General features: G+C 38.3%; 5 protein-coding genes across 7 annotated transcripts; 3 read left to right on the plus strand and 2 right to left on the minus strand.

Moving 5' to 3' along the window:
* Nucleotides 1-7,305, plus strand: LOC140800014 (pentatricopeptide repeat-containing protein At3g18110, chloroplastic). 3 transcript variants are annotated; one of them, XM_073154637.1, is made up of 6 exons: nt 1-3,670; nt 3,786-3,986; nt 4,631-4,721; nt 5,402-6,265; nt 6,356-6,514; nt 6,977-7,305. In XM_073154637.1, exons 1-4 carry the CDS (start codon nt 72-74, stop codon nt 5,936-5,938), a joined length of 4,428 nt encoding a protein of 1,475 aa, XP_073010738.1. In that variant the 5' UTR covers nt 1-71; the 3' UTR covers nt 5,939-6,265; nt 6,356-6,514; nt 6,977-7,305. The 3 variants fall into 3 exon arrangements, with proteins under 3 accessions (XP_073010738.1, XP_073010739.1, XP_073010740.1); XM_073154638.1 differs by having other exon boundaries at nt 5,402-6,247; XM_073154639.1 differs by lacking the exons at nt 5,402-6,265; nt 6,356-6,514; nt 6,977-7,305 and having other exon boundaries at nt 4,639-4,721.
* A 733-nt stretch (nt 7,306-8,038) lies between these two features.
* Nucleotides 8,039-9,802, plus strand: LOC140800154 (putative pentatricopeptide repeat-containing protein At3g15130). Its single transcript, XM_073154817.1, has one exon. It carries the CDS (start codon nt 8,039-8,041, stop codon nt 9,800-9,802), a length of 1,764 nt encoding a protein of 587 aa, XP_073010918.1.
* A 967-nt stretch (nt 9,803-10,769) lies between these two features.
* On the minus strand, nt 10,770-16,544 carry LOC140799591 (probable nucleoredoxin 1). Its single transcript, XM_073153969.1, is given in 5 exon segments — nt 10,770-11,618; nt 12,187-12,372; nt 12,374-12,667; nt 12,745-13,227; nt 16,412-16,544. Coding segments are annotated over 5 exon segments (1,752 nt in total). The 5' UTR covers nt 16,517-16,544; the 3' UTR covers nt 10,770-10,934.
* Nucleotides 16,545-17,831: 1,287 nt separating this feature from the next.
* LOC140800061 (photosystem I chlorophyll a/b-binding protein 6, chloroplastic) lies at nt 17,832-20,292 on the minus strand. The gene is made up of 5 exons (XM_073154701.1): nt 20,175-20,292; nt 19,896-20,069; nt 19,776-19,813; nt 19,048-19,562; nt 17,832-18,160 (listed from the first exon to the last, which is right to left on the minus strand). The coding sequence occupies exons 1-5, from the start codon at nt 20,219-20,221 to the stop codon at nt 18,143-18,145; spliced, it is 792 nt and encodes a 263-aa protein (XP_073010802.1). The 5' UTR covers nt 20,222-20,292; the 3' UTR covers nt 17,832-18,142.
* Nucleotides 20,293-21,754: 1,462 nt separating this feature from the next.
* On the plus strand, nt 21,755-26,836 carry LOC140800060 (probable polygalacturonase). The gene is made up of 5 exons (XM_073154700.1): nt 21,755-22,446; nt 23,040-23,160; nt 24,709-24,957; nt 25,363-25,516; nt 26,069-26,836. Exons 1-5 carry the CDS (start codon nt 22,015-22,017, stop codon nt 26,592-26,594), a joined length of 1,482 nt encoding a protein of 493 aa, XP_073010801.1. The 5' UTR covers nt 21,755-22,014; the 3' UTR covers nt 26,595-26,836.
* Nucleotides 26,837-27,039: the final 203 nt, after the last annotated feature.

Genomic DNA, 27,039 nt, shown 5'->3' on the forward strand with positions numbered 1-27,039 from the left:
TTCGCAGCTCCCCGCTATCCTTCGCCTGCTTCCCTTTTCTTCTCAGTCTCTAAAACCCCGTACTCGTTCCGATGCCTCTAATGGCGCTCGCAAGCCCACCTCTTCCCCTCTCCCCGTTCCCCTCCTCCTCCTCCTCCTCCTCCACTTCCACCTCCACCTCCTCTTATTACCTCTCCAATCTCCGGCGAGCCGCCGTCATCGTCACCGCCAGCTCCACCACCACCACTTCCTCCTCCACCTCGCCAGACAACCACCCACCAGCCACCGTCGAATTCCACTACCCCCTCGCCGACCCCTCCATTCGCTGGCCCAACCTCCACCTCCCTCTCTTCTCCCCTCCTCACTTCCCTTCCCCAACTCCATCTCCTTCTCCTCCCCAAGACCCCGGCCCCAACCAAACACTCGAAACCCCGGAAGAGGAAACCGTAGAAAAGGACTCCTTCGAGCCTCTCTCCAGCAAAGACACCCGCACCCGCGCCAAGAAGCTCTCCAAGCTAGCCCTTAAGCGCGCCCGCGACTGGCGTCGCCGCGTCCGCCTCCTATCCGATCGCGTCCTCTCCCTCCCTCCCTCCGCCCTCGTCGCCGACGTCCTCGACCACCGGGACAACTTCCAGATGACCCCCACCGACTTCGCACTCGTCGTCAAGTGCGTCGGCGAGTCCAGCTGGCGCCGTGCCCTCGAGGTGTTCGAGTGGTTGACTCTCCGCCGGCGCCACGCCCCCGGGCCACGCCTCCTTGCCACGATCCTTGGCGTCCTCGGCCGCTCTCACCAGGACGCACTCGCCGAGGAGGTCTTTGTCCGCGCCAATTCGGACACCGAGCCGTCCGTCCAGGTGTACAATGCGATGATGGGAGTCTATGCCCGGACCGGGCGGTTCACCGAGGTGCAGAAGCTGCTCGCTTCGATGCGTGACCGCAGTCTCGAACCAGACCTTGTAAGCTTTAACACTCTCATCAATGCGAGGGCCAAGTCAGGGAATTTTCCACCTGGCTTGGCCCAGGAACTCCTGCAAGAGGTCCGGCTGTCAGGGCTACGGCCCGACACGATCACTTACAATACTCTCATTAGTGCCTGCTCTCGCAGGTCCAATCTGGAGGACGCTGTGAGGATTTTCGATGACATGGTTGTGTCGCAATGCCAGCCAGATCTTTGGACCTACAATGCGATGGTTTCACTGTATGGGCGGTGCGGGATGGTGGGTGAGGCGGAGAGCCTCTTTGATGAGTTGGGTGAAAAGGGTTTTGCACCAGATGCCGTTACATATAACTCTCTCTTGTATGCCTTTGCGAGAGAAGGGAATGTAGAGAAGGTTGAGAGAGTGTGTGATGAAATGGCCAGGACTGGGTTTAAGAAGGATGAGATAACGTATAATACCATAATCCATATGTATGGGAAACAGGGACGGCTTGATTTGGCGCTCAGTTTGTATGATGATATGAAGTCGGAAGGGTGTACACCTGATGCAGTAACCTATACGGTGTTGGTTGATTCATTAGGGAAGGCAGGTAGGATTACTGAGGCAGGTAAAGTGATGACAGAAATGGTGGAGTCAGGGGTGAGGCCGACATTGAGGACTTTCAGCGCATTGATATGTGGGTATGCTAAAGCTGGGATGAGGGTTGAGGCGGAGGGGGCATTTGGTCATATGGTCAGATCGGGCATCAAGCCAGACCATTTGGCTTATTCAGTTATGTTGGATGTCTTGTTGAGATTTGATGAGACAAGGAAGGCAATGGTTCTGTATCGATCTATGATGCAAGATGGCTTCAAGCCGGACGAGGGCCTCTATGAGATAATGCTTGCAAGCCTTGCAAAAGGAAACATGGATGGTAAGATTGATGAGGTTATTAGGGACTTGCAGAATATTTGTCATATGAATCTGCAAGTTATATCTGCTCTCCTCATCAAAGGAGGATGCTTCTTCCATGGGGCTGAGGTGTTGAAAGAGGCCGTTGTTCAAGGCTATGAGCCTGATCGTGAGAACTTGTTATCCATTTTGGATGCTTATGAAGCATCAAACAAGCATGAAGAAGCTCTTTCTTTGCTGGAATATATTCGGAAGTATTCCCCCAATTCACATTGTTTGATATCTGAGTCTTCAATAATGATGCTCTGTAAAAATCAACAGGCAATGGCTGCCATTGAAGAGTATCATAAGATGGGGATGATCAGTTTTGGATCCTTTAGCAGAAACTTTGCCTTGTATGAGTACTTGATCACATGCTGTGAGGAGGGTGGATTCTTCTATGAAGCCTCTCAGTTGTTCTCTGATATGACATTTCTTTGCATCAAGCCCTCAAAAAAGATCTACCAGAGTATGATTAATATGTATTGTAAGATGGACTTCCCAGAAACAGCTCATCATTTGATAGATCGGGCTGTAAAAGATGGTATTGCATTTGATGATCTTTCAGTTTATGTCAGTCTAATTGAGAAGTACGGGAAGCTAAAGCTTTGGCAGAGGGCAGAAAACTTGGTAGGGAAACTAAGACAGCAGTCATCTGTTGACAGAAGAATTTGGAATGCTCTAATATATGCATATGGTGAGAGTGGTCGCTATGAACAGGCAAGAGCAATCTTTAACATGATGATGAAAAATGGGCCCTCGCCATCTGTTGATTCAGTTAATGGTCTTATGCAAGCATTGATTGTTGATGGGAGGCTTGATGAGCTGTATGTTGTTGTTCAAGAGTTGCAAGATATGGATTTCAAGATAAGCAAAAGCACAATTCTCATAATGCTCGATGCCTTTGCAAGATCAGGGAACATATTTGAGGTTAGGAAAATATACAATGGAATGAAGGCAGCTGGGTATTTGCCAAACATGCATCTCTATAGAAGTATGATTGCTTTGCTGTCCCGTGGAAAACGAGTCAGGGACGTCGAACTGATGATTTCTGAGATGGAAGAAGCTGGACTAAAGCCAGACATTAGCATATTTAATTCACTCCTTAAGATGTATACAGGAATTGGGAATTTTAAGAAGACACTAGAGGTATATCATAGTATCTTAGAAGCTGGTCTGAAAGCTGACCAGGATACCTACAACACCCTAATAGTCATGTACAGTAGAGACCTGAGGCCTGAGGAGGGCTTCACCCTTTTAAATGAGATGCAACAACTGGGCTTAGAGCCGAAGTTAGATTCTTACAAAAGCTTGTTGGTCGCTTGCGGTAAGGAACAATTATGGGAACAAGCCGAAGAGCTCTTCCAGAGTATGCGATCAAAGGGACATGGATTGGACCGGTTTGTCTACCATGTGATGATGAAAATATATAGAAATTCTGGTAACCATTCGAAAGCTGAAAATTTGCTTGTTCTAATGAAGCAGGATGGTGTTGAGCCAACCGTTGCTACTATGCACATGCTTATGGCATCTTATGGGACTGCTGGGCAGCCTCAAGAAGCAGAGAATGTTCTTAATAACCTGAAAGTTACTGGTATGGAACTCACTACATTACCGTACAGTTCTGTTATTGATGCTTACCTGAAGAATGGAGATTATGACCTTGGAATCGTTAAGCTACTTGAGATGAAAAGAGATGGTATAGAACCGGATCATAGAATATGGACATGCTTCATTAGAGCTGCAAGTTTATGTGAGCGAACTGATGAAGCAATTCATCTTCTTAATGCTCTACAAAATACTGGATTTGATCTTCCCGTCAGGTTGAATTTTCTCCATGTTAAGATCTTCAAAAGAATTTCAATATACTTCTTTTGCCATAAATGTGTGTTTGCATTAGTGTGGAAATCAATACTTATAGCCATTTTCATTTTGCAGACTTTTGACTGAAAAAACTGGGTCTCTGATTTTAGAGGTTGATCATTTGCTGGAAAATCTAGTGCCACTGGAAGATAATGCTTCCTTTAATTTTGTCAATGCACTAGAAGACCTCCTTTGGGCATTTGAACGTCGTGCAACTGCTTCATGGCTTTTCCAGCTAGCAATCAAGAGAAGCATATACCGCCATGATGTGTTTCGGTACATCGAATTACCTTTAGTTGCAAGTTTCCACTTTCCACTACTATAATCGATGGGATTTTATCAAGTCAGTTAATGTATTTAGCATTTATGTTGCATGGATCAGTTTCATCATGGTAGAGCTTGAGTCTGAAGTGAGAATTACTTGACTTGTAGTGCGAAACTGTGGTTATGGGTTTTTGAATAGAAAAGCATATTTTCTTATGTGGTCATTCTTCTACACAAAGATATGGAAAATTATGATTAAGATGTAAATAAATCTCATCATATCTCTGTTGTCTTGCCTCATTACTGTAACTTAACACCATCTGTTCTACAGCTGGATGAGTAAAAGATATGAGCTAGTCTTAAACTGTTATATGGGCAAGGAGAAGAATCCGTTCCCACTTTCTTGAAGACTTGAGTATAATTGTATTGGATTGACTTGTCACTTTTTAGAATTATAAGGAAGAATTAAGAGAAAGAACAATATAAAGAGATCAAATGGGTAGACTGTTTCCCACATTTTCATTAACTTGTCATTTAACAGTAGGAATTAGAATTGAATGTCTCATCTCATGATAGCCTAGATTTTATATTTTTATTGTTTCATAAAGTGGTCTAACATGTATAATGAATCTTTTGTTGTTCTCCTGATGATTTAGGGTAGCAGATAATGATTGGGGAGCTGATTTTCGCAAGTTGTCTGCTGGTGCTGCACTTGTTGGCCTTACATTGTGGCTTGACCACATGCAAGTAAGTACTTTTATTGTGCATCAGGGTTCATATTCACTATGTGACACTTCAGCATGAACTCCATTTTCACCATGTTTTTACGTACTTTACATGATCATATAAACCATTTGATGCCTCAAACACCTGATCCTTCATTAGGAAAATCTCTGCTGTAAGGTGAAAATATATATCAAAATGATATGACAACTGTTTCCTCCAAGTTGTAATATATAGAGCATGGAGTCCTATTTGATAGATTACTAAAATGTTAGGGGATTTATATTTAGCAGCCTCAATGTTAGTGGTAAGAATGGATGATTGCTTTTAAAGGATATCAGTTAGATAACATAAATACACATCCTCAAATTATTAAATTTTTTAGCATCTTCTTTGGAGGGAATGTTTTGTACATATTAGCATGCTAAATACTTTATATAGATCTGCTGCTAGCAAACTTGGTCAACATTTATATGAAGAGCCAATCGTTCTGCCACCATATAGCTGAATGGATGATATGCTCATTGATATGTTTAAATGCTCTTTTCTTTTTCTTTGTACAAGTTTGGTCTGACAAACTGGTCAAAGGGATTCTGGATTCTTCTTGTTTTATTCTTCCTTTTCCTGGAATACTATACATGCATGCTTCCTGAATTCCCTATTACATGATATTGAATTTAAACAAGCTAATTCTGTCGCAACAGGATGCTTCATTGCAGGGATCTCCTGAATCGCCAAAATCTGTTGTTCTGATAACAGGAACAGCAGAATATAATATGGTTTCATTGGACAAAACCCTAAAAGCATACCTTTGGGAGATGGGTTCACCATTTTTGCCATGCAAAACTCGCACAGGAGTCCTTGTGGCAAAAGCACACTCTCTTAGGATGTGGCTGAAGGATTCTACTTTCTGCATGGACCTTGAGTTGAAAGATGCATTAACTCTTCCAGAGACGAATTCAATGAAGCTCACCGAGGGATATTTCATGAGATCTGGTCTAGTTCCAGCGTTTAAGGATATACATGAACGACTGGGGCAGGTAAGACCAAAGAAGTTTGCTAGGTTGGTTTTATTATCCGAAGGGACCAGAGACAAGGTCATCAAAGCTGACATAGAAGGTAGGAAAGAAAAGCTAGAGAAAATGAAGAACAAGGGTCCTGTCAGGGCAAGGAAGCCAACAAGATTGCGCACAGGAAAATTTATGAGACGGCAGCATAAAGCACAGTCAACATCAAAGTAGTTCAACTTGTTTTGCTTGTATGTGTTTTCAGGAAAACTTCACTACCAATTACATCATGCTTCATCCATATGCCTTGTCAGCCTTGATAAATGAAACTGAGAAAGTGAGAAGTACTTCAGGGGATTGATGACATTTCATCCTTCATTGAGCAGTTATCCATTATTAATTGGAAGTGAAGCAAGAAATTCTCTCCTAACAGATGGAGATAGATTTATGCCAAGATCAGTTGAAAAAAAAGAAGAAACTTTACCAGGGCACCGTATTGATTTTTTTTCATCTTTTCTTCTGGCTGACTATTTTGAATGATAGGTGAGATAGTTTCAAATGGTAAGTGAACATAAATTAAAATGCAATAATTTGTTGCTACAATTTGATAATTGGTGTTTTACATGATGGTTAAAAAACTTTATATGACAGATGGCTATTTCTTCTCTTGGTGTGGATAAATTGGTTGTCAATACTTCTGTAAATTCATAAAGGCAATGAGGTACCGTGGATTGACAGATGAGCTGCTAGAAGCACAAATTTTCCTCAATTGAGTGGCGGGATTGCGTATAAAGCGATGAGGATAACAAGGTTAGAGCCATTTCTCCAACATGTTTCAAATCCTGTTTATCCAACAATGGGACTGTCATAATCATCCTAAATATAGTGATTTATTTGGTTCTTTAATTTAAGTTGGAAGACCAATTATAGAATGTTTTTAACAAAGTTTTGCTATTGACTTTTAAGAGCTGGAAGGAGTTTTTGAATTTTGTAATAGTATGATTTTTTCTTGTTCTCAAAGAGTATCTTTAGGTCTTAGTCTTTTTACTGATTATTATTTATGTTGCCATGGAAAGGATGGTCATGGGCCTCAGATATTCCATGTCAAAATATAATTGTAAAAGTTGCAGAGGACCAGAGTATGTGCTGAAAAACATTAGACATGCCAAAAATATTTAGTATTCTTAGCTATAGTCACTTGTAAATCTGTATATGCTGATCCCCAGCAGTATATTTGATACCTAGATATCTTCCATGTTTTTCCTTTTGCAGGTTCGATGATTAGGGTTGGTTGAAGCCTTCTAGTCATGCAGAAGAATCCAAATTGGAATCTGCTTAGCATACTAATTCTCTGGAGACAATATGCAACTATTTCTTTGGCCCTCTACTGAAGTACTACCTTCCAAACATGGACAAGACTGCCTATATCAGCTTAAGAAAAAGCTAAAGCTTGTCCGGATTAATGGCAAAAGAGTAATTGCACCTCGATATTCCCACTTTATAATGTGCTGTTATCACCATGTCTATAGATATATCTGTATGCTTTTGCAGAACTTCTGAACAATGATATTAATTCAATAAAAACTTCACATCCTGTGCAACTGCATTTGCTTCTTTTTTTCCCCCTTTCCGAGAGAAAGAAGTGAAACTCATGGCATCCCAGTTAAGCCGTGAATCTTTTACATGGAAGCGGTAACTCAGGCAACTACATTAATTGACGCAGTTATTAGGAAAATCATGGTCCTTATTATTCTGTAACGGTCGCTTTATTCAGAATGTTTGGAATTAGGTTTTAATACTTGCTGATTTGCTTGTACACTTATTATGAAGCATTAACAGGTACATGAAGCACTTCTGGGGTCATCACTATAGTCTCTTCTAATGGTTGGTTTATACTTGCCCACAATAGAAGTCACTGAGTTCGATTTTCTGATATTGGGCATGATTTAGTGATTTGTTCATGAGGTATGACCCATTGTGGTTTATTTCTTGGGAGGGATATTAAAAATTTGAGAAGGGGTTAGCTTTTTTATTTAGCATATGATTAATCCATGGGGGTTAAAAATAAAAAATAAAAACTTTTTTCCATATACATGTTTATAACTTCATATCCAGTAATCCAATCAATGGTCCACATTGCCCAAATGGTGCACAGTGACAATTCGTTGATCGAGAAGCATGTACTTAGAATCAGGTGAGAGTTCCAATCTTTCCGCTGGTTATTAATGCATGCTCTAGTTTTCGATTAACTTGATCCAAGGGACGTCATAGGACTAGAGGTGTAATAGAACTTCGAAGAACTGCTCCAATCCATTCGACCTATACGCTATCGATATGCATCCATCGTTCTACGTCTCCTTCCTCAAACCGCGCCACCTCAACCAACCTCTTAAATTTCTCTGCAGTAGCGCTATCCCATTCGACGACCTCCACCACTTGTCCGCCTTCTTGGATACGGCCACCGATAAGCACGATTCTCGAGGCGGTGGCGCCGCCCACGCTCGCCTCCTAAAGCTCCACTTTTTTAACGGTAACTCCTCTCTTTGGAACAAGCTCCTCAACCTCTACTCGCGTTGTGGTCTCCGTCCTATCGTCCTCAACATGTTCGACACAATGCCGAATAGAGACATTGTTTCTTATAACACAGTGATCTCGTCTCAGCCTCGCAGTGACAGTGGCGCTTTTGATGCTATGCATCTCTATGCTCGCTTGCTCCATGAAGATTTGCAGCCCAACCACATCACCTTCTCCGCTTTGCTCGCTGCTTCTCATGGCATTGTGTGTCCTCAATTCGTGGAGCAAATTCATGCCCAGTCACTAAAACTCGGGCTGAATTTAAATGGGTTTGTGGGTAGTGCGATTGTGAATGCATATGAGAAGTGTCGAGGGATGGAAGAGGCGATCCATGCATTCGAGGAGATTGTTGACTTGGACTCTGTTTGTTGGAATGTAATGATCGACGTCTGCGCTCGAAGAGGGAGCAAATCACACATAGCGGAGGTCTTTTCTCGAATGCGGAAGGAGGGTGGAAGTAGCTTCGATTGTTTCACTTTGACAAGTGTCTTGAAGACGTGCTTGGAGAAAGGAGAATTGTACCTGGGAATGCAGCTTCATGGATGTGCTTGGAAGGCTGGTTTGGAATCAGAAGCACCCACTGGGAATGCTCTTATCACCATGTATCTAAATTGTGGAGAAGGGATGAGTTCTGCAATTGAAGTCTTTAGGAGGATCTTGAAACCGAACATAATCTCTTGGACTGCGATGATTTCTGGGTTGATGCAAAATGGGCTAGCAGCAGAAGCTGCAGGATTCTATAAAGAAATGGTGAATGCAGGTGTAATGGAGAATGACTTTTGCTTCACTAGTTTGCTCCCTGTGTCTGGTATGCTTGCGAGCCTTGAGCATGGAAGAATGGTTCATTGTAGGATTCAGAAGTCAGCGTTTTGTTCTGATGTAATGGTGGGGAATGCTCTTATAGATATGTACTTCAAATGCGGTAGCCTGGAAGATGGCCAGCTAGCATTTGAGACAATGACAAAGCATGATACAGTGTCATGGACAATAATGATTCTTGGATTCGGCCAACATGGTGAGGGAGATAAGGCACTTGAAATCTTTAGAGCAATGACAACTGGAGGATTTATACCGGATAGTGTTACTTTCCTTGCAATTCTATCTGCTTGCAGTCATGGAGGTCTTGTCGATGAAGGTCTTAGGATTTTCCACTCCATGGTTGATCGGTACAAAATTAAGCCAAAGAGAGAACATTGTGCTTGTATAGTCGATTTGTTGGGTCGTGCTGGGAGGCTGAAAGAAGCTGAATCATTTATAGGAAAGATGGAGATAGGAATGGATCCATTAGCTTGGGAAGCTCTTCTTGGAGCTTGTGGGATGCATGGAGAGATGGAGTTGGGACAGAGATCAGCAGAGAAAATAATGGTATTGGAACCGCAAAAGGATGGACCATATGTGTTGTTATCTAATATGTATGCGGAACGAAGAAGGTGGCAAGAAAAGGAGAATTTAAGAGAGAGGCTTGATTCTAGTAGGTCGAGAAAGGATGCCGCTTGCAGCTGGTTTCCAGATCTAAGAGCATAAAAGAGGATGCCAAAACTTTTATTATTAGTTCAATCAATCAGAAATTGAGCAGTCAATACTAAGATCCTATCTGGAAAAAGTTACTCCAGATATTGACAGTTTAAATAACGAAGATTGGAATTTTCTTGATGAAGCTCGGAAGTACAATTTCCGTTATTACCTTCTTTCAGCCAATGTAACTGAAATTTGATGCGCTTGCCAAGTGCAAGATAGCTCTTAAAAAATGCAAGAGGAATTCTGAGCAAGATAGCTCATCACCATGGAAGGCATTAGTTTGCTTGATGGATGCAGTGAACACTTTTTGGTTCCAGCCAAGAAGGAAGATGTTGTCGGAGGAAAAATATTTGAAACGTTCTGTTCCTGTCAGCATAATCACTGAGGAAAAGGTCTTTGGAGTTGGGTGGAAGCAGCCATGCTCGAATATCTGGGAGGGAGTTGGAAAACTGGCCATGGATGTCATCTGAACACGAAAGAAAAATGCTACAACAAAACTTTTATTTTAGAGCATGATAAAATGCTACTGTAAATTGAGTTGAAGAAAAATTTCAGCTGTCATGATTTGTCTGAGTTCAAAGATCGAACGTGAATGTAAAGTTAGCTGACAAATTTTTTTTTTCTTCCATATCTTACAATTCAAATGGGAAATTGGGAATCTAAGACAGTGTACTGAGTAGCATTTTCAGAAAGAAAATAGTATGCAGGACATGCAATTTATTGAGCTCATAAGTTTGACATCAATTTGCTATACAGTTAGGTTTGCATACACCCAAATATGCATGTGCAAGATAATAGCATTAGTCAGCAGTGAACTCCATTTATTGATCAGACTCTGTTGGGTAAGCAAGATATTCACGACTATCCATAACTGTATTTTCGTAACTACTGAGTAAGCTCTATGAAATACTATAACTGGTAGAACAAGAATTAAACTCAAAACAACCTGAGCAAATTGACTGTCCTTACATCATTTTCCTTCAAGGTTGTATCACTATATAAATATTTCCAATGATTACCAGAGCAATATCTTCCATCACAGATTTCAAACTGGCAAGCAAATACCATTGTTTTGCACGATACAGAGGTTTATTTCATATTATCATGCAAGCATAATCTATAAACACAGAACAAGCCTTTAAGCTTTATAGCACACTTCCCCATCACAAACATAACCTTCCTTGCCACTCTCTGCCTGTTTTTCTCCATGATTCTTACCATCAACAGGATCATTCTTCTCTGTGTCTTCCTCTAGCGCGCACTTGGGATGCAGGCAAAAGTCGCATTCTTCACAATAGAAGGACCACATCTTCCCCTCCTGCTTGCATCCATCGCACTCGTACTCCATAAGGCGGGTTAACACCAGCTCATGTTCCGCATGCAGTGCATGTTTCACCTTCTCAGGCCACCCCTTTGCCATCTCGTTGATCTCTGCTTCCAGCTCCTTTATTCTATCCTCGGTGAAAGGATATGCATCAGCCCCATGCATCATGACCAGCTCTCTTGCTTCTGTGGTGACTGTCTTTCCAGTTGGAGCAATGGCCACAAGGGACGGGATGCCAGTGATCTTAAATCTGCGGCTCAGTGTCTTCTTTCTTTCGTCACCGAAGGGAAGCGCTAACCATGGCATTTCTGAAAAGAAGTCATTGAAAGAGCTCTGGTCACTATCACTAGAGACAAGAATCACCTCAAAGGCTCCATTCTTTTCCTTGATTTTGTGATATGCTTCAATAAACTTGGGCAGGAATGCTCGGCACGGAGGACACCATTGTGCTGAGAAGTAGATGAGAATATTCTTCCCAACAAGTTCTGAGACAGGCATCTAAGCAACGAGCAATTTGACTAGTTTGTCAGTTTATTACGTTGCAAGATTAACTTAAAGTAACTTTACATACTATACCCATGTAAAGGAGATCATGAGAGAGTTAAAGAATACCAGACCATGATCGACTAGCTCTAAGGATCCAATGCATTGATTTATACAACAAAGAGAAAAAGAATCTGAATCATAACTATGTAGTGTCATCTGAATCTATCTAAAGAGATGTCCTAGTCATAGGCTTCTCTTCCTTTACTGTCAAAATGGCAACACTAAATTAGGAGATAAGTTCAACAGAGAAAGAAGTGCAGAACCTAATTAGTATTATGCATCCCTCAGGATTGATACAAATAAAAAAGCATCACTTATAATAGAATTTTGCTTAATGCTCTAATCGCATCACAAATAGCTCATTCTGTTGAACGAAATTAAACTAATAGTATATTCTTCTGTCAATATTTAACTATATATCGATGGAAAATTTAAGTATTGCAAGTCATTGACAATTTAACCTTAAGGCAAAATAAATATAAGCGAAGAAATCAGCATTAAAGCGGTCCATATTTCATACCTTGACATCACCCTTCCCAATGACATAGTCCTTTTCCCTAGTAACAAGTAGTGACTCTAGCGTTTGGGCTTCCATTCTTGCCTTCTCTTTCTGCTCAAGCTCCTCCAACTTCTCTTGAGTGAACGGGTATGTTTCGGTTCCATGCTCCTCTACAAGTTCAGCTGCATTGCCATGAAGGGTCTTTCCCATCAGAGCCTAAGATGATGAGTGTTGGAACTCCCCTAAGCTCAAAATAGCGAACTAGCCTATCAACAGTCTCATCCTTGAAAGGGACGGAGAGCCATGGCATGACCTTAAATGCCTGATCATAAGATGACTGGTCATCATCTAAGGGGACCAGAACAACCTCAAAGCTCTCTCCTTTTTCCTTCAGCTTCTTATACATGTCAGAAAGTTGTGGTGTAAATTCACGGCATGATCTGAAAGAGCTTACATGGAAGTACAGTGCAACAATCTCTCCTTCCAATTCAGCTATAGGTACCTGTTGCAAAAAGAAGGTAAGCCAAAAGAGTAAAATTAAAGATCCAAAAGTGATAACGGAAGGTATAAGACAGGTACCTTTTTTCCAGCATTTGAGACTACAAATTCACGGGAAGGTGAAGTCAGCACACTACGAAGAGTTTGATTCTTCTTAGCTGCCTCTTCCTCCTCTTTCAATGATGCAATCTTCTCAGGTGTGAAAGGATACCCCTCTGATCCGTAGTTACTAACAAATTCTACAGCATCATCTGTAACAACCATGCCGCTCTCATCAAGAATCACAAGAGTTGGTATCCCATTCACCTCGAAAAGATCATTAAGGTGGTCTCGAGTTTTATTGTCTAAGAAGGGAATGGCAAGCCATGGCATACTGGAAAAGTATGTATCAAATAAATCTTCAGACTTATCAGCTGAGACAAACACAACCTCAAAGTTGCTACCCTTAGATGATAGCTCATTGTAAACCTTGACCAGCTTCGGGGTGAACCGGTGGCAAGGCCCACACCACGAGGCTGAAAAGTAGAGACCAACAATTTTACCATCGAGACTACTGACATTCACCTGCAAATTGTGTTCTTCAAGAGCTTATTCATATATCACTTCTCATTAATTCACTAACCAATCAAACAAAAAGCTAATGTGGATAGAACTATGGGAGAATCATCAAGGAAGTTCATGACATAAGCTGATAATCTCAAGCTATGCTCCAGAAATATATGATAGGTTACGAGAAAAGGAAAAGCGAGTTTGTATAATATCATGCTACTGATGCATACTCCACAAGTTACATCCACTGACCACAATTGATAGCTTGGGTTTGTTTCATATGACAAGTACTGAAACTTTGTAAATCTGTTTTACCACCTGTTTCAGTTACTGTGTGAAGCTTGAATGAGTTGTTAATAAATAATAATCCAAAGGCAAACAAATATTCCACTTGCTGACTCGTTAGATTCCTAACGGTTGTATATATGTTCATTTTATCTAGTCTAGAGGCAGGCACTACTACTACGAGTTTTGGTTATCAACTCTGCTACTGGAACCATTGAACTACAAATGTATATTTTTCTGTAGCTGTAACCTTGATGTATGGTTTGCATAGCATGAAACTCATTGTTGATCAGGATGTTTCATCAATCTTTTAACTGTGTCCATGTTTAAGTTAAAAAATTAAGCCTGCAAATCATGGACAATTTATCAAACATCAACATTCACATATGGCTGTTTAACATGTGAGTTGATCAATGAAGTGATAAACAATTCAACAGTAGCAGCTGATTAACATGACAAAACGAAAATTGAATATGATTCCAGGTTGGTCTATCAAATCTAATGTTAGTCTGCAACAGCAAAACAATTTATCATCAAACCATCACATTAAACTCACATCATAAACAAATCTGTTACCCTTTCATGTTTTGTCCTTTTCCTACACCCTCAACACCAACATGCAAACCCTCACACCACCCCACTCCTATTAAGGTTTGGGAATTTCCTTGTTTTTGCTTTTTAGTCACCTTCTATTCATCATAGATTCATATCCATCCTCTGCTGCTGGGTACATCACAACTATGGTGATCTTAGCATCTTTTCACTCTTTTTTTCTAAACTTTTTTAATGATTGGTTAATTCGCCAAAGCTTTTTTTTGCAAACATAGCATCCGCTACTGTGCTTAAGAAAAACTAAATTCATTTCCTGTATCCTTTCTGCACAAATATTAGCATACAAGTTTTTACTCACAACTCCTCTCACAACACTAGGATTGTAGCGTCATTTATGATTACATTCTCCACAAAGAAAAGAAAGGAATTACTATTAAAATTTCTTTATCCTTTCTGCACAAAATGACAGCATCAAATCCCAATTTGTAGCTTTCCGCTAATCATGCTCGGGAACTTCATTGAGTACATAGAAACAAATATTGAATTGCTATACTGAATCACTTTCTGATTGTTCAGGCTTTTGTTGGATATGGATTTAGATGTCTATTCGACTCGGATATTAATATGGACACATACTCTGATATTCTTATCTGAATCTGGATCTGTGTATCCATATAAATAACAATTATAATAGCATAATAAAATGCACTATTTTTCCTGCCTCATATGATTCCATTATGCTTATATTCAAAGAAATATTATATCTATGTAAGGCCATAAAAAGTTGCACAAACAAATTGTGGGCAATATCCATTGTTCATTCAGCATCCAATTCCAGATTAATGTTAGAAATCTGGATGCAAATTCGAATTCTCACTATTCTATCTGAATCTGATTCTGATTCGTTTGGTGTTTCAAATCTAAAGTTAATTGATAGCAGAACTATTGGTATCAAAGCCGGTAGTGCATATCCATTCCATGTCGTATGTTTCAAATCTAACAACTACAATAGCCAGTTTTTATATTCGGTACTGGTTCCAAAACCACATTATGTAAAAAAATAGGCATATTAGTTAAGAAGATTTGATTACATGTGCATAACTTCCGGATTACACATTCTTTTCTTCCGTTAAAATTTCTCCTCTTATAAATATGATTGTGAGAGATATGAAGAATATAGACTTCAATTTAAATAGGATTCTAAGTCAATCTTACACTAATGAAAGATATATGTAAATAATAAAAAATAATCTAAGAGATAAAATTTAATTAAACTTTTATTAAGTTAATTATAAAAAGACATCAATACCCTTATGATACATATACATTACTCTTAGTTAGGGATATATATTTTTACTATAAATTATTAAGATATGTCAAAAAATAATGTGCAAGGTAATATATTTAAAAAATAATAATTATCTATTGGAACGATAATATCTTTTAAATTTTTTATATTCCTATTGTACCCTTGAATCTTAGTCATTAGATTTTCATCAAATCGATTGATAAATAATTTACGAAAGAAGCGCTCAATAATGAAATAAAATAAAAAAGTGTTTTGCATATATATATACCCCCTTAAAATCCCCTTATCTATAAGTATCTTTTAAAACACACGGTTTTTTTTTTACACAGATCCCCTGCTTCCTTTATTAATGACTAAACGAGGAGAAAAGATGAGTAATTAATGCAAAAAAGAACAACTAAAATTTTATTTCTTTTTAATATTAATTGGATTGTTTATCCGCATTAGAGGGATATTTCATATTTATTCTCTTTCTATCACAAAAAATTTAAGAAAATATATAGGCATGGAAGACCAAAAAGAAATCAATTTGTATCGCAGTCACCGTATACAAGAGAGAACTAAGGGGCTTTTTGATTTCTTGGTTGATTATATTTTATAATACTGTATTTATTAAATACATGTTTAGTTTGTTATATTTTATAATAATATATTTAATAAATAAGTATTTAGTTATTGTATTTTATAATATTATTTTAATATTATAATTATAGGTATTTAATTATATTTTTTAAAATCAAAAGACTGCAACTATATTTTCAACTAAATAAAATCAAATTTCAATTAAAATAAAAAAAGAGAGATGAATTAAATTAGGCTAGATGTAGTCTTTTAGCATCCACTTAGATTAAATCGGTATAAAAAATTACGAATTTAACTAGTTTTTTAAAATAAGATTTTTTAAATTTAATACACCAAACTAAAAAATATATTTTGGATTCAACATGCATTTATAAAAACCTCCAACCAAGAGCTCCTAAATTAAAATTAAAATTAAAATAGAGAAAATGGCAAAAGAAAAGGACGGGGAACTAAAGCCAAGTATATCTGCACCTGATCGCCACTGGTACGGACGAGGAAATCTCTTGCTTCCGTGGAGAGCAACGCTTTCACCTCGTGCGTCGCCCTGCCGTTATCGGCTCCCTCAGCTTCCGCCATCTCTCTCTCTCTCTCTCTCTCTCTTGCTCTCTCTCGCGGCTTCTCGCGCTCTTTGTGAACACGAAAGGGAGTTGGTTTTATAGATAGCGGAGATAACGCCGTTCACATCGCGGTTAACTTTCTTTTTCCTCTCTCTTTTTTCTTTTCTATTCTTTTCTTTATATATTAGCTTTGCTCTTTAATAATTTGTGACATTTTAGATGAGGATAATAGATTGGCACCGACCGAATCTTCGAAGTATACTTTAATTATCTAGAGCTTGTTGACTATGACGAAGGGGCAAGCCTTTCTCTTTATATATATTAGAAAGAAAATTTTTTTTTGTGCATATATACCCTGTAAAAGCTTGTATTTATATTTATATATATATATATAAATCTTTCAAATTATATATTCTTTTCTTTTGTACTTAATCGGAATTTTTTTTATTGTTTTCTTTTATTTCTTAATAAGAACACGGCGCGCCCATTTGATTTTTCTATTAAAAGGGATTATATCGTTCTCTAATAAATAGATTAAATAATTAGACTAATCGATATCAACTTAAATATTTATAAAATAAATAAACCCATTACCTAGTGACGGTGGGAGCTGACACGCCACAAGTTTCAGCTTCTGACGTCAGAAGTGCGACGGTAATCAAAAGCAACGTCGTCTAGATCTTCCTTTAAAACGAATCCAACCAATTAAATATTTTATCCAGTTGGTGCTCTTTATTTTGTCCGTTAGTGACGGCTACCCCTGTGGTCTTTATTTATTTATTCGGCTTAACTATATTTTGTTCTTTTATATTCTCTTTTTTTATCGTTCATTTGTTTAATGAATATATATAAGCCGAACAAGAATTAAACACTAAGCCATTAAACTATTAATTAATTTTATCTATAATAATTGTTTAGAGTTAGAGTCAACTTTACAAAAATTAATTAATTGCTCCTCGGGACTTAACTACGTATTATAATCCACCAATAAGAAACTACGTATAAATAAGAAAGAGTAGGAAATAGTAAAGATGGCAATAAATCCAATTTAAAGGCAGGAGAAAACTCGATCAAACTGTTCTTCTAAAAGCTGTATCTTTGCTCTCATGTGAAACTAATGTTTAAAGAAACTTGAAGAGAATAATAATTGGAATGGAAGAGAAGAGGAGGGGAGAGAAAAGAGGAGGAAGACGAAAGGGATAGCTATATGAAAATAATGGCCCCTTAGTATCATGAAACTAGTAAATGTAGTATCGTGGAGACTGGAGTATAAACTGGTATGAAAGCTAGCAGTCATGAAACAAGTAACTATCTTGAAATATATGATAATGAACTCACACCATAAATAAATACATATAATTATCTTTTGAAATGATTTATAGCTTTAGTTTGTTACATAACACTTCAAGAAGGTACTAAAGCAAGCTATGGGGAGCTTCCAATTGCACTATACTTCAAAGTAAGAATGTTCAAAGGCGAGCTGAGATTCTTTTCCATTGAGTAGCTTGTGACATATAGAATGTACTCAGTCCAAGTCAGTGGAAAATGAAATCTCTGTCACTGATTTCAATTCAATTGGCTGAGTGCAAGACACTTTTCCTGCTCTTAATGTTTTCAGTGTCAGCATTACTGAGTCTGAATGTATTTAGTGAGACGAGAATGCCTGCATTACAAAGTTAGGATACAGGAGCCAGTTAATCTCAAATGTCTGAATACTCATTTCTAATGGAATCGAAATGATCTAAGATATCAATAGATAAAAGTTGCTTCTATTTTCTCAACAACCAAAAAGGTTGCTTCTAAATACGACCAACTACAAATTTAGCGAGAAGTTATATTCATATTGCAAACAAGAAAGCCTTTTGCTTTACCATCTTAACTTCTCTTCTTTTATTTGTAAGATGGACAAGGACAAGCTCAGAAAATGAGGCACAAAAGAAATAAGCTACTTCACAATATCTTGCAATATCTGCACTAATGATTTTGAGTTGAATCTTCATTTGGATATATCTTTATTGCAGAAGCTCGTTAGAAATTCTCTCTTCTCTAAACTATGTCGCATGTCTAGAGTACTTTATGAGGCGGCCACTACTATGGAGACTAAACTGCAATCAAGAATGTAGACCTAAATAATGAACAAATGAATGTATGAATGATTACTAGAATGAGAACCTCTAATTCAAGAAGTACTAATTTACTAAAATAGATCTTGCAGATTATAGCCTACAAGGAGTAGAAATTTCTTAGATCTAGTCACCAAAGTATTAACTAAACTCATGTCACATAACTCATCTGAGAGTTAATGTGGTCTGAATTTAAGCATTTGTCATTTGCAGAGGCTAGGAAAGATTTCTCTTGAGCTTCCTCCCCTATTTCTATTTGATTCTAACTTCTCTTTCTTGGTTCCAATATCACTTTCACAATATTTAATTGAAATTAACAGATGAAACTATAAGCACAGATGAAACTATAAGCACATTGTGTTCCAATATCACTTAGGTAACAGTACTTCATTCAGAAGGAATATATAACAGAGAATTCCAGACTTACCGAAAAAATATTGCAATGCCCTGGATCAGCCAAGTGAGCCATCAAGTTCTCAAGTGGACCTTCTCCAGTGTAAATAGCCTGAAAACAAAACCCCACAAATGCTAACATAGCTAATCTTCCATTCTTGATTTCCTTTGTTCTCAGCACCATTACCGGCTCCGGCGATCCGCGGCCCCACATCATGAAATCAAACCACAATCCTCCTGGATATCCTACATCTGGCTTCGGGTTTTTCCGGTTCGGGAATTTGGGCTCAATGTCGAGGCAACCCGGGTTCATGTAGTCTGCCCATCTCCTCCCCTCAGCCCATCCCATGAGAACCATTTGAACTACAAACAGTGTCACTGGGTCTGCAAAGTACTGCTGTGCCCCAGCTTCATACCATGAGAAGTTATCCATAAACCCTAGCTTTTCGAGGCATTCTGGGATGAGAATTCCAGCCACAGCAAGCATGGCCCATCTACTATGCATCAGTTCTGCCTGAGCAAACCATCGTAATGACTCTGGGTCGGATCCTATTAGATAACCAATTTATCCAAAAGATTAAACTTTAAAGTAATAGACCAACAATTACCACAGAAACATATTAGTTTGCGAATTCACTTAAAATTTTAAGCCATTAGTATGTATGTAACGTCTTGAAGAGATATGTAAAAATTCCAGATTATCTTGGCTATGGTTATTGCATGGAGCACAGTCACATAACACACACAGATTTAATTGCTTACCTAATCCAAGAGGATCGAAACCGAAATCTCCAGGAAGACTACAAGATGAAGCAGGAGTGAAGGCATTCACCATCTTAAGAGGTGAGATTAACCAACAAATTTAGTGTAGTCATATGTTACCTTCCATCAAGCCACGCAGGAGGAGAGCTCCCAGGGAACCAGAGAGGCCTATCTGGAGGCAGTGGCTGGCAAACACTGGACACACCTTTAGTTGCTCCTACTTGGGTCTTTAGCTTACAAGAGGTAGTAGCTACTTTTGATAGTGGATTTGAGGATTCCACCCTTGGTTTCAGACTTTCATATAATAACAAGGTTTGGACATGAAATAGACTAGATGAGTTCAAGCATGGACAGTTTAAACTAGTATAGAAAATTGAAGACAGAGGATGAACTCCATACCTGGATTTGGGACTACAAAGTGCAAAGGAACCAAGAGCCAGAGCCATGGCAAAGAGTGATGCAGCTGCTGAATCGAATGAAGTTAACAGGGCTTTATCTAGTAGCAGTTAGTGTGGAAGGCATGCCATTTGATGGATAGAAAGCTGATGAGAGGTTGCCATGTGGCAGTTTATCTGGGCTTCCATATGCCAAGGCTTGAGCAACTTCTTGTAGGCCTTTTGGCCTGCTTTCTTCGGCCTTTCTTGCGAATTTTACTGTGCTTTCCAAAAGAAGACGAGTTTATTTAACTTATAATTAGCTCTCTGGCAGTGTTAACTTTTTCTTGTCTAATTTTTTATTAGCCCTGTGATCTGTAAAAAGAAAACTATAATTTAGCTCTCATGAATCTAAATCAAGTGCAAAGACAGAGCCAAAGAGTAAAAATATAAAAATAATTTTTTTTAAAAGTGTTTAGAATAGCCAGTGAATTTATACGGTATCAAAAGCAATTCATAGATTTAAATCTTACGATGTTTATTTTTCTCTAAAAAATAAAAGAAAGTATTGGAATATAAAATATAAAAATACTAACGTTTAAGATTTTAGAGTAATTTAAAGTTTCAAAGTAAAAAATCTTTACTCATTAGTTTAACTTATATTATTTTTTTAAGCCCATCAAAATATTTGAGCCGAGAATTATATAGTTACAGTTGATTTAAATAATCGCTAATCATCATCATCTCCCTAGTGATAAATTATGGTTCGTAACTTAGATTATATCCAATATTACGTCTAATCTAGAAACTAGAATAGATCAGTGATTCACCTCATGAACGTATATTAAATCCTCCATAGGCGACTAATAGTCAGCGTTCTTACCTATTGTTAAAAATAAATTCATTTGCTAAGACCAATCACATTATACGAATATACTACGTGACCACATCTTACTCACGTTCTCTTGCACGCACATATAAATTAATTAAACTTTTTAAATTTAGTTATGCTCGGCAAGTATATCAAATACGCTTCCCTCAAACCATGGGAAGCTTCCGTGTGGATTAGAAATTCTAAAGATTTCTAAACTAATTCAGTAACTAAATATATATTAATTTTTTAATATATAAATTAAGATTAAAAAATAAGATTAATCTAATTAAGTCATGGCTTAGTTTTAAACCAAACAAGACATGATCATAAACTTGATGGATTGGCAGTGACGTGTATAAAAATTGTAGGAAATGGCAAAATTACAAGGATTCATAGATTTTTAATAGACCCAAGAAATAGGTTTTAATTGACATCGGAACTATGTGCCATTTTTTTTTATGAAAAAAAAAATTTAATTGCCTCAACATGAGAACATCATTGTCGTTGGTTCCACGTAAGTAATAGGTGATTAGGACATGCGGTCGTGATACGTAAGTCAATGAAACACGACGTCGTCCTTCCTCATCTCAGACCGTCCGATTACAATCGTAAGGCCACGAATTCGTGCAGACGATTTTTAACCCCTGTTGGTAGATATAACTACCAAATGAGGGTAGTTCGGTCATTATGCTATCGTCTTCTTCTACTTGCCATCTACGACGCTTATGGCCAGTCTCTCTCTCTCTCTCTCTCTCTCTCTCTCTCTCTCTCTCTCTCTGCATGTCCCGCCCCTTTTTAAAACCTTAACCAACTCCTCCCATGGCAGAAACCGTAATACATTCCTTATATCTCTCCCCTTCCCTTCTCTCAAGGCCGATCGAGTACTCCTCGCCGAGATCTATCGATCGAACTAAATCTCGCCTATTCTGCTAGATTGAATTGCGAGAACGATCGATTTCTCAGGTTCCTGTGCGATTCGCTTCGGTTTATTATGAGAATGGTGTCGTTCTTCTCCCCAGAGGCGGGATTCCACTTCCACCACAACCGGCGGTGGATTCCGACGTTCCTCTTCTCGTACAAGACCCTCTTCACCGTGCTTTGGGTGGCGGCGTTCGCGTCGGTGTTCATATGGCAGAGTAGCTCTATGTACGACATTCGGATCTTTGGGCGGGCGCCACCGCTAAGGCCGATCCCTAGGCTGAGAAGGGTGGCGTACAATTTGACGGATTTCGGAGGTGTTGGCGATGGGAGGACGTTGAATACCGAGGCGTTTGAACGAGCGGTTGCGGCGATCTCGAGACTCGCGAAGAAGGGCGGCGGACAGCTCAATGTGCTGCCAGGGCGCTGGCTCACGGCTCCGTTTAATCTCACGAGCCATATGACTCTCTTCCTTACCGAGGGTGCAGTGATTCTTGGGATTCAGGTGAAGCTAAGGATCTTGTATTGGAATTTATTTGACAATTTCCTTATTGGTAAATATATATGATAAGAATTTTGTGATAAGTCGGTACAAATCACATTTTTTTTCCAGGCTTATTGCTTGCCTAGATTTTTTTTTTCTTTTCCTCATTTGCTATTCTTTAGTAGAAATTCTTGTCCTGATGCATGTTACAAGGATTTTAATATGTAGGATAATGGCGTTCTCTATCAGGGATTTAATATCTTGTACTAGGTCAAAGAGTGGAGAAAATAATCGCCTTCTTTTCCTCTTTCCATGCTATCCTTGATTCCTTTCTCCATCTTTCTGAGTTAACTTCTTCTCTCTCTTGTGATATTCTTTATTACAGTTTCTCAGGCTAATTCTACTTGTCAATGAGGTTGAACCTATGAAAAAAAAGAGAGAATATCTTCGACCCTACAAGATGGTGCAAAAATCTAATTTCACACAGAAGTAATATTATCCTTATGTAGGCTAATTGATTCTGGGAACTATGCTCTCTCCTTTTGATGTTGTCATTTTCTGAACATTTGATTATGCAAAGCACATTAACTGAGTTTCTATGTGTTCTGTGGCAGGATGAGAAATATTGGCCATTGTTGCCCCCGTTGCCATCATATGGACATGGAAGAGAACACAATGGACCTCGATACGGAAGCCTTATTCATGGTCAAAATTTGAAGGATGTGGTTATAACAGGTTACATTACTGCCTTAATTTTGATTTTTTAATAAATCTATCTTTTCATCTTTTTCAACTATCTCTTCATTCATTTAGAGACAATTGCCAAAATCAGGTTGATGAGGAGAAGTCTTAAATATAAAACTGGAGATTGTTTAAGGTCAGACATCAATTAGACATTGTCAGTAATCAATTTGACTAAATCATAGGACAAATGGGATTGAAAAGGTCAAATTAATTTAAGGTTGAGAATAATTCCAGTCAGACCAGAATTGTCCCCGGCAAGTTTGATTAAGTGGAAGGGAACACAAATAGTTGAGATTAGCAGTTAAACACCATTTGCAGAATTCTGTAATGACCATTCTTTTAACTTGTTGAGTGAAAGGCAGAAAAGGAATAGAGGTAATATAAGACAGGAATGGGATATTATGATAGCAGTATTAATATGATTGTTGTGGTTGGAATGAAATAAAGAACCTTCCATATAAAACAGGAATTAAAAGCAGTAAGATATACACTGTTTATTTAGGGCAGGCCTCTGAAGTGTAGGAAGGATTGTTCTTTACTTTCCAGGTCATGTCTTAGATGGTCCAGCTCATATGAATGATAGTGATAATGCTGGAAACTAAAGGTACAAACATATTTGGTTATGTTTTGCTGTTCGCAGTACACAAATCTGACCTTTTGTACTTTAGTAGGATCATAGGATTAGTCATCAGCATATACGAAAGAAATAGAATGGAAGGCCAAGATGCTGTAAATACTATATAAAAGGGATAGTATATGTCAAGGTTTTAAAAGCTTGTAGGTGGTAGAGGGGCAGACAAGCCTAGGTGCTAGGCAAGCGTTTAGAATTCAAGATAGTTAAACAATAAACAAATAAAATAAATAATAGTTAGAAGAAGTTAAAATTAGTACATACAATTTAAAAAATATACTAATGTATTCTTGTTAAGAACTATAGTAAGCTATTAGATACCACTAATTCATCAATATGTACAATAATTTTGAATTTCAGAGTCAATTTACACACTAAAATATGATATGAGATACTAAGGCAGTCACCGAGGCTAGACCTAAGCAGAGCCTAGTTATATTCTATCAAATGTGGGAGGGTAGGCATTAAGATGGAAGTTTTAAAATAATGGTATATGTACAAGATGATAATAGGGAGATATCCGCTAGATTATAGTTTGAATCTCCTTGTTGTATACTTCCTTTCCATTGCAGGAACAGGGTCACTATGATCATCTTTTTTCTGAAAATAAAAATGATATCCTTAAATTAGATAAGAGAAAGTTAAACTTTATGCATCAAACTAGAATATGGTGGCATTTGATTTTAGAAAAAATGGTGCCTTGAATCTTGATTTTTGTGATTCTTGTCATTTTGGAAAATATGATCTTTCACTTAGATAGATATATTTGATTAGTTAAATCACCTAATATTGTAGGTTACATTGCCTTGCGTTTTTTCTACTGCAGTGGAATTTCAATTTTGAGTTTTCTTAATGAGCAGGATTGTGGTGATTTCTGCATTAAATGCTTCTTTTCTTTTGTCTAACAGGACATAATGGTACCATAAATGGTCAAGGTCAGGCTTGGTGGACCAAGTATCGCAAAAGACTTCTCAATTTCACGAGGGGTCCTCTTGTACAGCTTATGTGGTCGAAGGATATCATCATCTCCAACATAACTTTACGCGATTCTCCTTTCTGGACACTTCATCCCTATGATTGCAAGAATGTAACTGTTGCAAATGTTACAATCTTGGCTCCTATTTCTGGAGCTCCAAACACAGATGGAATAGATCCAGGTAATTATTTAATATCTACGTATTGCCTCTGCTTTCTTGTGCAAAGTATTATGCAGCTATTCAGTAACTTCAGTTTGATAATTAGTTTTGAGAAAATTGCATGCACTTTCATTGCATTAATAGTTTGTCGACCTTTCATTTGCTCTTTGTGAATATATAAGATTCTGCTCTAATAGTCTAATATTGTTGTTTTATGGGTCATACATTACCTCTTTTTTGCTCTATATTCCATGTTATTTGATATTCTTGTTGCATTCATCTACTAAATCATATTGACGACCTAAAGCCCATTGCTTCCATCAATATGCGGTACATTTTTGAAGCCTGAGGAAAGCTATTGTCCTTTCATCTTCCATTTTCAATTTTGGCCTTCCAGTTTCTGATTCCTGGGAATGGTGTATGTAGATTCTTGTGAGGATATGGTGATAGAGAATTGTTACATATGTGTTGGTGATGACGGAATAGCAATAAAGAGTGGTTGGGATCAGTATGGAATTGCATATGGACGCCCATCTACTAATATTTTGATCCGCCATGTCACAGTTCGCTCTATGGTGAGGTAAGATGCTTATCCAATATTTTTTTTCCATCTGCATTATCATGTAAACTTATTAACCATGGTCTAAGGCTACCATTCTAGGAAGGGCTGCCATTTTTGCAGCAAGATATGTAGGAAGCCTTTCCAGATGAAATTTCTTGAAATATTAAAGTATTATTTGACAAAAGAGTTGGTGCTTTTGATACAAAAGTCCGTATAATTGCTACCTACCTCAGAGAGTTGATTAGTCCAAGCAGTAGAGCTGATTGGAAAATGTAAGTTGCATTAGGCATCCACTACGTCATTCTGATTTGAAATTCATTAGACATTATGACTTCTATGCTAGAAAACATCGTTGTTCAGGAACTGCATAAGATTGTGGTTAAATGGAGGCATCAAATATAACTGGTTCCATCTCCAAGAGTGTATTAGAAAGGACGATTTTTGCATTTTCATCCATTTTTCCTTTTGACTATATACTTTATGCAATCTGTCTTCTTGGCAAATTAGTCAATTGCTTGAATGTGTGTATGGTCTAACGTTAAATCTAAACTCATTGCTATTGTTGATTAGTGCTGGGGTTTCAATAGGCAGTGAGATGTCAGGTGGGGTTTCAAATGTTTCAGTGGAGAACCTTCACGTTTGGGAGTCAAGGCGAGCCATTAGGATAAAGACTGCTGCTGGAAGAGGGGCCTACATTCACAACATCTCTTACCGCAATGTGACCTTCAGTAATGTCCGTGTCGGGATTGTGATTAAGACTGATTACAATGAGCATCCTGACAACGGCTTCGATCCTAAGGCCGTCCCAGTCCTCAACAATATATCCTTCAGTGGGATTCATGGGCATGGTGTTCGAGTTCCTGTTCGAATTCATGGCACTGATGCTATCCCCATTAAGGGTGTCAGCTTCCAAGATATGTCAGTAGGTATAACCTACAAGAAGAAGCATATCTTTCAGTGCTCCTATGTTGAAGGACGCGTAATCGGCAATGTGTTTCCTGCACCATGTGAGAACTTAGATCGTTATGATGAGCAAGGACAGCTAATTAGGCGTTCTGCATCACAGAATACCACTGATGTTGATTATGATATTTGAAAATGCACACTGCCATCAAGATTAGTTGTGGCCTTAAAAATATCCCCATCTTCATACCCTTCGATCCCCTTTTCTTTCGTTTGGGCTGTACATACTGCTAATTCTATTGTTCATTTGTTTGTATTGTTGGGATAGCAGGATACACGAGCTTTTTCTTTTTTTTCTTTGCTTCCTTGTTTAGCATTAGTCCAACTTTATATTGTAATCCATGAGATTTCGTTTGGCTCATTGTTGGATAAAAACTTGTCTCAGGCTGAGTACTATATATTAAGGGCAGGTAAAGGCTTTCAACGAAGCATAGTTGCTTATGCAACATATATTCACACTATGTACAGATAACTTTTCTCTTCAAACCGGAGAAAAGTTTTGATGATTCCTTTATGTTATATTGTATAATATAATGTCCACCATTACGGCATTACTCGATACTCATTATGGACGCACA

Source organism: Typha latifolia, chromosome 13, assembly GCF_019914945.1.
Source record: "Typha latifolia isolate L0001 chromosome 13, TyphaL0001v2, whole genome shotgun sequence".
NCBI lineage: Eukaryota > Viridiplantae > Streptophyta > Magnoliopsida > Poales > Typhaceae > Typha > Typha latifolia.

Bases quoted from the DNA above. Each gene is read 5' to 3' on its own strand.
- LOC140800014 (XM_073154637.1), top strand. From the start codon at position 72: ATGCCTCTAATGGCGCTCGCAAGCCCACCTCTTCCCCTCTCCCCGTTC. The intron at 3,671-3,785 runs GTTGAATTTTCT...TTCATTTTGCAG, and splicing joins GGATTTGATCTTCCCGTCAG to ACTTTTGACTGAAAAAACTG. The intron at 3,987-4,630 runs GTACATCGAATT...CTGATGATTTAG, and splicing joins TACCGCCATGATGTGTTTCG to GGTAGCAGATAATGATTGGG.
- LOC140800154 (XM_073154817.1), top strand. From the start codon at position 8,039: ATGCATCCATCGTTCTACGTCTCCTTCCTCAAACCGCGCCACCTCAAC.
- LOC140800061 (XM_073154701.1), bottom strand. From the start codon at position 20,221: ATGGCTCTGGCTCTTGGTTCCTTTGCACTTTGTAGTCCCAAATCCAG. The intron at 20,070-20,174 runs GTATGGAGTTCA...ATTATATGAAAG, and splicing joins CTTTGTAGTCCCAAATCCAG to TCTGAAACCAAGGGTGGAAT. The intron at 19,814-19,895 runs GTAACATATGAC...TTCATCTTGTAG, and splicing joins CCTGCGTGGCTTGATGGAAG to TCTTCCTGGAGATTTCGGTT.
- LOC140800060 (XM_073154700.1), top strand. From the start codon at position 22,015: ATGAGAATGGTGTCGTTCTTCTCCCCAGAGGCGGGATTCCACTTCCAC. The intron at 24,958-25,362 runs GTAATTATTTAA...TGGTGTATGTAG, and splicing joins CACAGATGGAATAGATCCAG to ATTCTTGTGAGGATATGGTG. The intron at 25,517-26,068 runs GTAAGATGCTTA...ATTGTTGATTAG, and splicing joins ACAGTTCGCTCTATGGTGAG to TGCTGGGGTTTCAATAGGCA.